Raw genomic sequence first — 14,794 nt, 5'->3', positions numbered from 1 at the left:
AGTTGTACTCTCAATATAAATCTTAACTGCAAACTTATAAAATGTTTACTCAAACAGTTTATACAAGAAACCCAAAAGCACCTTTCCACAGAAAGATGCAGATGAAGTCCACTCTGATGTTCAGACAGGAGTTGCACTGCATTACCAACGTCACCATGGTTACATTCATCTTAAAGCAAATTCAACTGTCTTGTCAGCACACAATAAAAAATGCCAAAAAAAAATCTACACAATTCAAATACACTGTAAATGCAGCAAAACAATTTTTATTTTCAAATCAACAATCTCTTTACCAGTCTGAGAGGTTTTAAATTAAACAAATATATGCATGTATCAGAGAGATAGCCGTGTTAGCCTGTACCTGCAAGAACAACAAGAAGTCGTGTGGCACCTTATAGACTAACAGATATTTTGGAGATTAAGCTTTTGTGGGCAAAGACCCACTTCATCAGACGCGTGAGTGGTGGGGGGTTTCAGAGGGTTATTTAAAGAGTGGGGTCTCAGCAAAAGGGAGGGCCAGAGCCGACAAGGTCTATTCGGTCAGGGTGGAAAAGGCCCTTTATCAGTAGTATGTATGAAGAGAGGAAAAAAGAGAGGTCAGATGGGGGTGGGAGGGGGATATGGCCCATTCTCAGTCTAATGTGGAGATGTTAACACCTAGGTGTTAACACCTTCTCTGCCCTAGATGTTAACATCTCCACATTAGACTGAGAATGGGCCATATCCCCCTCCCACTCCCATCTGACCTCTCTTTTTTCCTCTCTTCATACATACTACTGATAAAGGGCCTTTTCCACCCTGACCGAATAGACCTTGTCGGCTCTGGCCCTCCCTTTTGCTGGGACCCCACTCTTTAAATACCGCTCTGAAACCACCCCTCTGCCCCCATGCATCTGATGAAGCGGGTCTTTGCCCACGAAAGCTTATGCTCCAAAATATCTGTTAAACGTATGCATGTGAAACATGTTGGGCCACTCTTAAGGCACTAAATATGTTTAAACAATTCTCTAATTTAGACACTTAATATAAGCCCAGTTTTCAAACTCAGGCAACTAAAATAGACAGCAGCCTCACCCAGAATGTAACTGGGTTAACAGTAGCACCAGGGCACTCAAATACCGAAAGTTAAGGGCCCAAGATTCTTATTGATTTTATTGGAATTGGATCAGTCCACAAAGCATGTAGGGGCTTGTCTACATTAACATTTAGTTCGCAGCAATCTGGGATGTGGCTGTACCCTGCACCAGTCTCCTGCAAACCAGCTATCTGCAGCATCTGTTGATAGACATTAACAGTTCACTAGTGCCTTTTGAGCTAAACCTCTTTGAAACACAACTAATCAAAGCACATTAATGAACTATTAATGTGTCCAAAGGGTCCTCAGATAGTCCAGAGGAGGTGAGTGAGTAGTAGAGTCACCCCAACTTGATGCAAACTCCTTATGTATACAAACCCTAAGTCTTTCTGTTTTTATAGCATGCTCATCATTGTATTATCAGAACACTTAAATGCAGAACGGAGTATAGTACCCTATTTTGGAGGCCAAGGAGTTAAAAAATGAGCTTTGAATGTGTCCTACATAATTTTTCTTTACATTTTAGTAATACATTTGTATTTATAGCTAACATACCAGATTTCCCTGACTATATAAGAGTCTGAAAGGCATTTTTCCTAATTCGTCCAACATTTTCTAAAACACTTTTTTTTACTCACTGTTTTTATAACCCTTTGGAAGTTTTCAGCTGAAATTTGTTTCCTTACCGAATATTTTTTCCCTCCTTCACGTGCACATTCTGGTTTGTTATTGGAGGATGGCTCATGAGGATGAGGGCTGGGGAGCTGGAATGGATTTTATTTTTGTAGAAAAAGTGTTAAAATATCAGGAGGGTTTTAAACACACAAAAATGACATGGAGTTAGCAAACACGCAACACATTTTTAAAAAACAATGTTGTCCAAATTTGGTTCCTTTAAATGTAAAGGAAACATTGGTACACACACCAGGGCTCTATTCAGCAGACAGCAGACTTTGCGGATACGAGGCTATGAGGAACTCAATGGTATTTTGTATCTCAAGAACACATCAGATCCTATTCCTGGTTCACAAGCACCTAAAAAGCCTGATCCTACTGAATTAGGCCCTGACTCTATAAAATGGGCAGGCAAAATCAAGCAGTATATTAAGAGCTCTGACACTTTGAACAAGGAGCCCTGTGGCACCTTAAAGACTAGCAAATTTCTTAGGACATAAGCTTTTGTGACTGTCTCATGGACACCTCCACTCTATTTGATCGATAGACCATCTTGCCTCCCATGCACAATCACATATCATTCCTCTGGAAACTATAGCAGTTGCTTGCATAGAAAAGGACTATTAGGAAGGGATTCACTACATTTTGTTTGTCTATTAGTAGATTCCTGCATGGATGCACAATTGATATCTGCATTTGCAAAAATGAGCTGCAAATACCTGCATCCACACTAGTAGATATAAAGTAGATATCCATGGATTGGCAGGGGCTTATCTATTTATACAAGTTAGCTGCTGAAAACCAATTTGCTGTGGACCACAACTTGAGAATTCCTGCTCTATAACAAGAATTGCCATCAACTGATACAGTCAGTTTGGGATTTCAAGAATGTGCCATGAAGATGGCATACTGTAGGAGGTTACACTAAGGGTTAGATACACTATAGGACTTATGTGAATAATTACCCCCACTCAGTTTCTCTCAAACCTGCAGGGTCTAACACCTTGCTTGGCACTTTAGTTTTTCAGCAAAAACTTCTCCATCAACTATGTTTCCACCTCTACATGTATATTTTCTCTACGAATCTAGAGGTCTGGGCACCAATGTGATGCATAAATGAGGGGAAGGAAGGTGTTCCTTTGCCTCACTCACTTGCAGGACCCAATCTGCTAGCAGCGCTCAGAGGCTGCTTACCAGAGGGTTCATACAAATGACTGGAGGCATGGAAGGTGGAAGAAAGACCTCCCTCATAACTTTTAGCACAGTCATTAGGTTACAAACCTGCTATGTTGACTCAGGGGTTTGTGGAGCCCTGGGCCAGAGTAAGTGGATGCCCCCCCTCATCCCTTTCACCTGGAGTCAGGACATGGGGGCACTGTTTTTTTCTAGGGACCCCCAATTGGCCTAAGCCCCTGAAGGGCCCCACTGGCTCAGTGGTTAATTCACCACAACAACTGAGGTGAGTGAGACCAATGGTTCCAGTCCCCTTTCCACCAGAGGTGGAGAAGGGATTTGAAGATGGACCTACTACCTCTCACATCAGTGTATGTGATATTCTCATGTGGAGCTCCCTCAGTCTCTTATGTTGAAGACATTCCACTATAGATAAATAAGTAATGAGTCATTGGACCAGGGAACTGGATCCTTGTTGAGGGCTCTAATCACAAGGCTAGAGAGTCATTTTCATGCTTACTCTCTCAGTCCCACTCTCTAGCTCACTGACAATAAAATTGCTATCAATCTGCTGTTGAAGAAGGCCTGTGATACTAGCTCTTAACGACATCTGCTACTCTTCAGCAGCAACAACAAAAAAGCCTTCATGTGGTCTGACAAACTGCTCACCATTTTGGCACCCAAGCTTGTTGTCACTGAAATCAACAGCGGTTTTGCCATTGGTTTCAGAAGCTTTCAGAAGGTACAGCATTGGGTCTTCTAATCTATTAAATTAGCTCTTCATTCTTAAAAACTAAGGAGTCCTTTGGAACCTTAAAGGTAAACAAATGAATTTGGGCATAAGCTTTCATAGGCTTGAGCCCCTTTGTCAGAAGCCCACGAAAGCTTATGCCCAAATAAACTTGTTCATCTTTAAGGTGCCAGAGGACTATTCAGGGTTTTTGCTAAAACAAACTAACATGGCTACTCTCTGAAGTGCTTCATTCTTAGACTCCATATACGGGGGCATCACCTTACTCTTTTTTCTTGCTCTAAGAAGTGTACTGTGGTTATGTCTGTACACAGGACAAACAGCTGGAGGAGCAAATTCCCCTACATAGCATTACCTAGGGGTCACATTTACCGGAGACATAGGAAAGTACAGAGAGATAAAAGGAAAGTTGCACTGTGTTTGAAACATGAGGAGTAGTGGATACAGAGAAGAGACAAGGCAACCTTCTGGCTGCAACTGACCTAGAAAAGAAATTAAACAGTCTGAGGCTATGTCTACACTACCCTGAAAGATTGATGCACTCAGGGTAAGGACCTGTATCTGTAGGGCTGCACAAAATTGACCTGTCGGGGTCAGCATCAACCCCTGTACTTCTTGCGAGATGCGAGGAGTAAGGGAGGTTGACGGGAGAAACTGTCAGTGAGGATGGCCAGGCAAGTCAATTGCAAACAAGTCGATGCTAGCTACACAATTTCCGTATCTAGAATTGCGTATCTGAAATTGACTGTTTCCTAATGTAGGCCTGAGAGCGGCAGAATAGAAAGCAGAGGATAGGAGGATGAGTCCAAGGGCAGTTTATGCAGAAAGAAAAGTTAAAAAGCAGAAGAGGAAAAACAGAGGTTGAAGACTAAGGAAAACAATTTTATTCATTTCACGGTTTCATGTAATCTGGAATGCTACATTTCCTTTTTTTTTCCCCCTGATGAATAGAGCCTTGATTAAAGTGTTACCCAAAGGTTAGTAGTCTAAACTTCATATCTCGCTATTGTTTAACAGTTAATGACAAGGGCTCTATGAGTGCAAGGTTATCTCAAAGCTAAGGATCTTGGGTCAGATGCCAAAGACTTATGCCTCTTCAAACTGTAATAAGGCATTCCAATTTTTTGTGATTTTACAGGAGAGACGTGATATTTTTAAATGACTGGTTTAGATTCCTCTCCAGAGCTCTGAATATGGTGCAGAGCAACTAAAACAGTTATCCAGTTGCATCAGTTTTCCTTTTGAATATGTTCCTGATTTTTAGGTTAGGCATGATTGTTTTTTTAAATCCGAGTACAAAATCTCCTAAAAACAATTTACAGTAAAATCCAGATCTGAACCCAACATACTTCTCTGCAAACTTGAAATTTAGGAATCAAGTCTCCTCTAGAGTATAATTTTAGTAGGGACATTCATTCCTAAAACTATAGGTTAAATCAGCAATAGTTTAAAAGTAATCACTCTATTATCAATTTAATACAGAAAATAAAAATTGTACAGAAAATAGTCAAATTTGACATGTTTATTTTAATAAATTTGCAGATTATTAATCTATTGTGCATAAAATACTGTCCATTTTCCATAAAAAGTAACCATTCATAATAAAAAGCAGCTTTCATACAGTTGATTTTATTTAAAATTACCTTTGAACCATTTTTATAGGGGATTTATGAAGTGGATGTATGTACAACACAGATGATTTTGGCACTGCAATGATACTGACTGTTTATTTTTGCCAAAAATAAACAATCTTCCAAAAAAAAGTACTGGATTCCTCTGATTTAAAAAAATAGATTTTTCATAAAGAGAATTTTAATATATTTACTATATTAAAAATAAATAGAGAAAGTATGACTTCCTTAAACTGATTTGAAGAGGAAGATGCTTTCAGTTAGACATAGACTGAATGCCATTAAGAAAAAAAACGATGAGAAGAGTTCAGTACTTACGATTCCATCCCTGTCTGGTGATCCTCTGCAACAGAGCAAAAGTATGTACACATTAGCTGAAAAACAGTCTAATTCAGCCTTTGGTATTTAACCTTTGGAAACAATTTTCTTAGCTAATTCACATGAGCTGTGATTTTTATAATCAGCTACCCACCTTCCAATTGCTTATAAGAACCACAGGCCAGTAGTGGTAACAACATGTTCATCGGTCTTAGTATCTCTATCCCTTCTTATGGAGAAATGTGGACTTCTATTTTCAGTGATCATTCTTTACATTCATATTCTGATATTGATCGTCATGATCCCCCATGTTTTCTGAAAATAGGCTTATGAATATGGATATACACCACTCAAAGATGCTTTATGCAAAATAGGTCATGTAACATGATCCTCTGAATGCAAAAAATTCCCACCTTGGGCAAAGAGATAAAAAAGGAGGAAGACAAACAATAGGGGTAGTCATCAGATGCCAAGAGACCCTGACTTACCAGCTAAGATGCCTGCTGAAAACATCTAAGACTGAACAGGAGAAGGATAGGGCACAAGCTAGGAGTCTGCTTAATTTGTAAAAGAGTTGCTTAGAACAATAGTTTTTGGTAAAAATTACATGTAAAAATTTTCTTAGTGGATTAGGATTAACTGACATGTTTTGTTTATTTTGATTTAATAACTTATTTTGATCTGTCTGTTTCTACTTGCAATCACTTTTCAATCCTGCTGACTACTCCACAACTCAGCTAGTCCAGTGTCTGTGGTTGCTCTGCTGCAGGACAGTAACCCTAACTCTGTGCCTTGTCTGGAGGAGACCAGAGCTTCTGGCTCAGCAGGACAGAGTGATGCGCAGCACCAGAGGACAGGAAGGCAAACATCAGTGGCTTGATCTGCGTGCCAGGGAACAATCTCCAGGGGACTTCTGTGATCTAACATATCACATTCATAACTACCAAACCAATCTCAAACCTTACTAGAAGACATAGTGTACATTTTTTGAGAAGACACAATAGAAATATACACTGACAATTTAGGGCCCAATCCACCATATACATTCTACAGATGTTGTCTTTTCTTTTGGGAGCAGTAGTTGCACTGAAGTCGCAGAACTAGTTACTGTATTAAGGAATGCACTTAACAGCATTTGCAGAAATGGGCTTTAGGCTATACTAAACAAGAAAGAGCTAGAATTGCAAGAGACTGACACGTAAGTGTGTCTTCCGCTTCAATGCTATGCTGTCTCTGTGCTCTGAGCCAAAAGGTCCTCATTACATTTACAACAAGCATTTAAAAAAAAAAAAAGCCCAATACCTGTACCACAATGCCAATAGGACATTACTACTGCACTATTCATGGAGTCAGCTGACCCATTGAAAGGGAAGGAAGGGCAAAATGTGAAAATGCATATAGGATCTCATTTTGCAGTGGAGTTAACTGAGGACTGGGCCTCATGCATGCATAATAAAATTAAGGATTGATTGGCAGACAAACTCAAAGAAAGGGATTAGCAGGGAGCAGTGAAGGACCCATTATGTAGTCCCACTTCTTCTAGAGGTTGGAGACGTGGGAAGCAGATATTTTTGGGTCTGCAGCTGCAAGACAAGTGTGCTCCTTTTGCTCAAGAAGTAGATCTACCAAGATTTACAATGGACACATTAACTAAATTACTGCTTATGGTTGCAATTGTTTAAATCCTACTAAATTCTATGCTATGGTATCCTAGCCTCCTCCCCAGGCACAAAAGGAAAAAAATCACCCCATCCATCCAATCTAAGCAGGAAGACAAGCCACATCAGTAGCTCACTAATTAAAGTGTTTTCCCTAACATACCCCTCCGATACTCCCCTAACATAGATCTTATTATGTCATTATTAAAAACTTCCTCTTTTGGATTCATTATCTTAACTCTTTCATTAGCATTCCTACAGCCTCTGTAAAAACACATCATTAAAAATGAACCGATCAAATTATTATTGTGCAATTGGTTAGATGCAATGTAGTAACTAGATATTGTTTCAATTTTCTTTAAGCAAAGATATTTACAGTCTTTGTTTGCTCTGTCTTTATGAAAAATTAAAAATGAAACTGCACATGACCCATGTGGATGTCTTTGGGTGTGTTTAGTTGTCTTGTAGTCTGGCTGGCTGACACGTAGGCATTCAAGTATCTCTCCCCATCATTTTTTTCATATTTTCTTCTTCTTCTTTCTGATTCCAATCCACTTTTTATTCACAGCTTTTTCCTTTTATTTCTGGTCTTAGCCACTTTCCACACATCTTAGTCACTTTCTCCTCATTCTTCTACCCACCCATCCCACCTCTGCTACCTCATGGGTCCTTGTTTTATCTCCATTGCTTCAGTTTTATCCATCTGTTCCCTTCTCCTTCTCACTGTGGTCACCCACCTCTCCTCCTCTTTGCCTTCATCCCATCTCTTCTCAACTAGCTCACCTGCCTAGTAGCTCTTATCTGAGGCAGTTGGGGGCCTCACATGCTGTTTCCCAGCCAATTTCAATGAGTTCAACTAGGTTTTTGAGCCTGTGGTTCCTGTTGCTAAGCAACCCATTCAAAAGCCAAGATTGCAATATAACAGTTGATACCATTTCGCTGATTCAATAGCTCTATTTTCCTTTATTTTTCACTTTGTTTGCTGCACAGATTTCCAGGGGTTAACAGCTTGGACAGGCACTTTCAGTGTGGCAATGAAATTTACAGAATGTCACCTCCTGTCTTTGAAGGAGAAAAGGCCATTGCCTGTAGCACCAGATCTCAAACTTAATTGCACCACTGCCGCCTTCTGACAACAAATATTACTAGGGAGGGGCCTGACACCTGAGCCTGCTTGAGCCTCAAACTCTGGAAGGGAGCAGTAAGCCAAAGCCCAGGGATGGGCTTGAGTCCCAGGCAGGGGGGCATGTAACCTGATCCCCAGTACTCAGGGCTGAATTGCTCAGGCCCCAAACCTCAGCAAGTCTAAGCCACGCCTTCTGACCCCACTAAAATGGGGTCACATCCCACTTTGGGGTCCTGACCCACAGTTTGAGAGCCTCTGATCTATGGCATCAAAATGTAACTGGAAACAACATATTCATTAGTCTCCACTTTGCTCAGGGCAGCAAAATCCTACAAGTAGCCCTATTTTGATGTGCATGTCAATAACACAGCAACATGCAGCTGCAACGGAGAACTCACAGCAGCATAGCAGCAGAGAGCTCTCAATCTATCTGGGGAAGGTCTGTTGCAAACCAGGGGCTAGATTCTGTATTCTGCAGTCTAGAAAGGCTGCCCAAGGGCCACACCAGGCCACTGATTAGCCTTTCTTTAAGGGACAGGAAGCAAGTCAGCACCACGGAAAGAGATGACAGAGGTTATAAAGGGAACATGGCCAGGGCAGCTGGGGATGTATTGAATCTGTGCATGTGCTCAGCAAATTTGAGCTACAGGGTTCCTATGGTGCTTCATCTGCAGATTAACATGGTCCTCATTAGGTAGAAGTCAGAGGGAGGTTGTCAGAGTCAAAAAGTACAATCTGTCCAGGAAATATTGGATGTGTTCACAGGGCTCCAGTAATGCTCACATCAGTGTTGGATATTTAAGCGACCACATGGCTGTGGCATTAGTGTTCTGCCTTTCCCAGTATCACCCCTTTCTGAGGTGACTGCCCTGAGAAGTCTGTAAGGATGTTCAGTACTCACAGGCCAGATGTCCAATTTTATGAGTTTAGGAATATCCCAGATTTTATTTTATTTTTTGTGGAGCGGGTATTACTGCAAGGTAGCAACCATTTGTAACATATTTTATCTGGGCAAAAATATAAGAATTTCTGAATTGTCAAAAGCTAAGCACATCTGAGAAACCTGTTTTCCCTACCCTAACCCACCAGATACCCTTTCTTCCATAAGCTCAGCATTTCTCCAGAGGCTGCTGTATGCTCAGCTATACTGCAGGTGACATTGTAGCCTTCTGCCTTCGCTCTTTCCTGTATAATTCTTGTTGCAGAAGGCACATTTTCAATTAAAACTTTTCCAAAATAAACTTATTATAATGGTGTATCTCTTACCAAAGAAACACACAGTGTATTGCAGTAGCACAAAATTACACACTTGGAAAGGAGTACACTCAAATATATGCCTCTTCCCCTAAGTGGCTGCAGAAACTGAATGCTTTCCATGAAATGGAAGTAGCGCTTAGAACAAACCAGCTTAACAGTGAGTACCCTTAAGAATTGGTAATACTATTATGCATGATTACCATCATCTTTGCCCTGAAATGAAACATCTCCTTGATTCTGTCCCTAAGCCATACCTACCCCTGAAAGCACAAACACAAAGCCAATTGAGTGCTTTCCTCTTCCAAGGACTCGCCTTGGCCTTCTGTTAAGGCAGCACATTTAAACGGATGGTGCGGCTAAAAAAGATTTTCAGCAGAATACATATAGCTTGGTAGTTTCAGCACAGACACTTTCAGCAGTAATATTCCTTTAAATTGCATACCACTACCATCACCACAGTTTGGAAACATGCATGATACTAAATTGTCCTTTCAACATTAGACAGTGAACATGCATCTAATTCATTTAGCTACTAAATTAATATGAACATGGAACACAAGCCTAGATCAGACCACTTCGTTCATTGAGCCCAGTCCATTGTTATTGCAGACAATCCTGCCATATAATCCTTGTTCCTAAATTTGTCCTTCCAGTTAGTTGCTTTACCTAACTATTACTAGTGAAAGGCTGTTTTGGAACCTCAAACCACCTAATTTCCATTCTAAATTTATTCCTGGCCAGTTTATATCCATTTGTTCTTATGCTAACATTGTCCCTTAGCAAAGAGAAATATTTTAAAATGGGTTGTTGAATATTGCACTGCCAGTTTTGGAGAGCAATGTATACTACATATGTGAAGTGTATGCAGCACTTCTATTATGTGCCGGTGTAAATATTTCAGCCATTCATAAATTTATTAAGTTGTATTGCACAGACTTACGTGGAATCAGTGTCCTTCTCCTTCTTCCGTATTCCAAAGGCCTTCCTTGTACGTTTTTTCAATCCTGTGAACAAAATGAAGATGACTCAGAGAGCTGTATTAACATCATGCTAAAATAAACACAAATAAAGATCACACGCTTCACAAGCAGCTGTAATTAAAAACAGATGGGCTTTATAACTAAGACATATTTTCATACCTTCTACCAGTTCATCAAAACATACCTTTTACTTTATTCTATATTTATTGAACATTACACATCACTCACTAATTATGGCCCATCCATATTCATTTTTGGTATTAAGACAGATAATTTCATTAAAAAATTCTGACAACCAAGACAGATTATTAGCCCATAGAAATACATTGTAAGGAGTAAAGTGCTCAAATTAGCTTGTGTCCAAAGTTCAAAAGAGTTCATAATGTTACTCTCAACTCTGTGCTTTTAATATATACAGAGTAATATTTTATACAGGTGTATATATGTGGAAGAGGGTGTGTGGGTATGTCTGCTCTAAAAAATTTAAAAAAAAAACATGGAAGCAAAACCATCCATACATAGTTACCTTGCTCAGACCTATGCAAATAATCAGCCTTGCCAATATACCAATATATTACATATCATCCTGTGTGGTCAGTACTTAATTTGTAATGATAGAGGTGTTGGGGCTCAAGGAATATTTTTACATTCATAACTGATGCAAGAAGCCAGAGGGGCTGGGGCTATGAACTACCCAGCTTAGACATGCCCAGGCTCAGCTGTGGTAAGACTGGAGCAAATTAAGCACTGTGCACAGTATATATTTGTATTATAAATATCAGTGGGGCCAACAGCCTCACCAGGACCCTGTGCAAGGCAGGGGGTGGGACAGGGCTGCTTTGTTTCCTGGAAGGGGTGGGGACTCAAGCAGAAGGCGCAGAGCTGTGGGGGGGCTAGCCCCCAGCGCCAACTGGACTGCAGCATGTTAGCCCACCCACGATGCCCAGAGTGCTCCATGCCATACTCCAGCAACTATTTAAAGGGCCCAGGGTTCTGCCACAGTAGCTGCAGTCGCAGCCAGGAGCCCTTTTGTATTGTCAGGCTGCAGGGGAACTTTGCTCCTCACCCAGTCCGGCAGCCTGTTAAATATCAATGTAATTTATCCATAAAAAAAATAAATAACCAAACTCCAAGTTTGTGTTTGCTGTGTGATGGATGGTTTAACTAGGAGGTAATGTCTACCCTCTTGTACTTAGACTTCTGTTGCTACAATGATACTCTTCATTCTACCCCCGGACAAATGCTGGTTTATCTACAAAACAGTGCCTATGCAATCTGCACTTCATGCTGGAAAAAGGATTCTGTGACTCCAACAGCTACCAGAGGACTGAGAGGTGAAGCAGAGAAAGCTCAAATAATGCTGACAGCACCAAGTTACAAGTGCTTTTTTGGAGCACTGAAATGCTAGCCAAACCTGTTGCAAAAAATTTTACACCTCAAATGGTCTTTCCTGCTAACCTTTTGTAAAATACCCTTCTCAATGTACTCAAAGATCTCAGCATGAAACAATTACCTGCCAAGCTTTCTTCTGCAATCTAGATTGCTGCACCCAGTCTTTGTCACTGTCATTCAAAAGAAGAAACCGTGTCTTTTTTGTATTTAAAAAAAAAAAGAGGAGCCAGCACTCAGCTTGCTCACTACCCCCACCCCCGCTAGCTAGTCCCATGACTGTGGCTGCTGAGGTGCTGGTACTTAATACCAGCAAGTATCAGCGCTGAGAAAGCACTGACAAGAACCACTGCAAAACAAGAAGTCTGGAGGCACCTGATTGAATTAACATTGATGTAACACTCCCATCTCTACATCCCTAATATCTGTTTCTTTTGTGTTTACTTCATGCATCTGACAATAATGCTATAATAAATTTGTTAGTCTTTTAGGTGCCACCAGACTCTTTGTTGGTTTTGCTGAAACAGACTAAATCAAGAATCATTCAGTATTTCTGTTCTGATGGTAATCTTACCTGAAGGCAAAGAAAGTAGAGTATTTCCAAAATATAAACAGCCCATTTCAAATACCAAAAATAATAGCAGCTCTGAAGAACAATCAAAGATGCACTTAGCCAAATCATGAAGTCATTAGTGTTCCCTTATTTAGTACTAATTCTCCTTGACTTCAATGAGTTGTGAATCAGGATTGAACAAAAGCAGTTGTAGGGTTTCCAGATTTGTCCCATAGTATAGGAGGGCTATAGAAGGCTGTTTAGCTCACCCAGGTTGAATTCTGCTACCTACACTTATTATGGCATATCTCAAAGTACTTTTCAGATCTAACAAAATCTGCCCTATTTTCTATGAGACAAACACTAGGTTTTCATGCTACCTTTACACAAACTCTCAGAGTTCAAACCACAGTTCTGAAGGACTGCAAGATTTTGTCCTCTGATGTCAGCAGATTAAGCTGGCATTCTTCAGAACAGAACCTGAAAAGTTCTGATCACTAGTTAATGGGCAAGTGCCATTAAAACAACAGTATTCATACAAACTTTACTGCAAAGTGCAGACCTAATTCTGTAGCCATCAAGGAGGACTTGCCTGTATCATGTTAGGAATAGCAGAGATAATGCTATTTCAGGCATTCATTACAACAGCAAAGGAAATATGGCAAAAGCTGTGAAATAATAATCAGTTGCTATTCAAGATTTAAGAACCTTCATTAGAATTCCCTAAGTTAGATATGATTCTTCAACTCACTGTCTCACAAATAAGGCCATCTGGCTCCCAGGCACACTCCTCAAAATTAATTTGCTAAAATGTCAGATTTATAGTTTGATTGTGCACATTGAGTCCTTTTGTCCTTCAAGCCTTTAGGCCTTCTGCGAGATCAGTTAGTAATATGCCATATAACCACCCAATATTTCATATAATTTCCTTGTATATAAAATGGGGGTTTAACAATATTTGCCCACTCTGTGATGAGAATAAGGGTAAGGTCAGCATCAGAATTGCTCAGCTCTCTGTCACAGCTCATACATTCTAGGAGAGATTTTCCTTTAGCTTGTGTGCTTGGCGGCCTGTAGACCCAAAGCTCCGACTAGTCATGATATGCGTCCATTACACTGGGACATTCTTGGTGGCATCAGAGCCCACTCCATGGGTGCTCTGGGGCTGGCACGCCCGTGGAAAAAAAAGATAGTGGGTGCTCAGCATCACCAGCTGCAGATGTTTGGCAGCACGACTGATCAGCTATTTGGTGGCTAGGGAAGCGGGGTGGTGGAAGGATGGAGACCAGCAAGCAGGGGGCCTTGGGGAGAGGTAGAATAGAGGTGGGAAGAGGTTGGACAAGAGCAGGGCCTCAGGGCAGAGCAGGGGTGGAGCACCCCTAGGAAAAGAAAACCCCAGTGCCTATCCTAATGGCCATGGATTTGTTAAACTAGTGGTTCTCATACTGGGGCCCATGCATATCTGGTGTTTCATGGAACACTTGTTAGTGTTAGTGCAGGGCGGGCAAAATATGGCCCGTGACCAGGATCTAGCTCACCAAACAGCCAGATCCAGCCCTCCACCATCCCAGCAGGAGGCTTCCATGCCCTGCACACTGCTCAAAGCAGCCAATTGCTGGGGCCATGTGTTCTCTGAAGGGAGCTTCTGTGCTGCCCCCACCCGCAACACAATCTCACAGTTCCCATTGGCTGGTTTCTGGCCAAGGGGTGCTGCCTGAGCCATGATTGCGACATGGGCAGCACCCAGAGGCCCTCTTTCCCCCTGGGCTCATGGTGATCAGAGAGCACATGGCCTACGCAACTAGCCTCTTCAAGCAGCATGTGAGGGTGGGGAAGACAGGGAACCCCTGTACGAGGTGCCCAATGGTCTGCTGGCCAGAAGCCACATAGGTAAGTGCCTTCTGGCCTGAACCTGCTGCTGGAACCCCAGCCCTTTCTGCATCCCAACCCTGTGCTCCCCTTCCTGTACCCCTGCTCCAGGTCACAACCCTGACCCTTTGCACCCCTGCTCCTGCACCCCAATGCACTGCCCCAGGTCAGAATCCTCTCCGGCACTCATACGCATACCCCCTCCCAGATCGTGCACCTCTCCTGCACCACGATACTCTCTCCTAGGCCACAACTCCCTCATTCTCCCAACTCCCCCCCAGACCCCACACCCCTTCCTGTGAAAGTAACTGTAGTTGCTTCAGATTGTAGTGCATTAGA

At 41.5% G+C, this 14,794-nt stretch overlaps 1 protein-coding gene across 1 annotated transcript in view; it reads right to left on the bottom strand.

The window, feature by feature from the left end:
- The window catches only part of SGIP1 (SH3GL interacting endocytic adaptor 1), a 103,953-nt gene extending 89,644 nt beyond the window's left edge, over positions 1-14,309 (bottom strand). The window contains exons 1-4 of the mRNA XM_075003249.1: positions 14,264-14,309; positions 10,605-10,689; positions 5,624-5,648; positions 1,762-1,839 (exon numbers count right to left, since the gene is read on the bottom strand). Of these exons, the coding sequence (XP_074859350.1) occupies positions 1,762-1,839; positions 5,624-5,648; positions 10,605-10,689; positions 14,264-14,309 (234 nt within the window). The remainder of the gene's footprint in view (positions 1-1,761; positions 1,840-5,623; positions 5,649-10,604; positions 10,690-14,263) is intronic.
- Between the last annotated feature and the right edge of the window lie 485 nt (positions 14,310-14,794).

Source organism: Carettochelys insculpta, chromosome 9, assembly GCF_033958435.1.
Source record: "Carettochelys insculpta isolate YL-2023 chromosome 9, ASM3395843v1, whole genome shotgun sequence".
Lineage (NCBI taxonomy): Eukaryota > Metazoa > Chordata > Testudines > Carettochelyidae > Carettochelys > Carettochelys insculpta.
The sequence above is the reverse complement of the archived record's forward strand: the minus strand, read 5'-3'. Positions and strand labels throughout refer to the sequence as shown.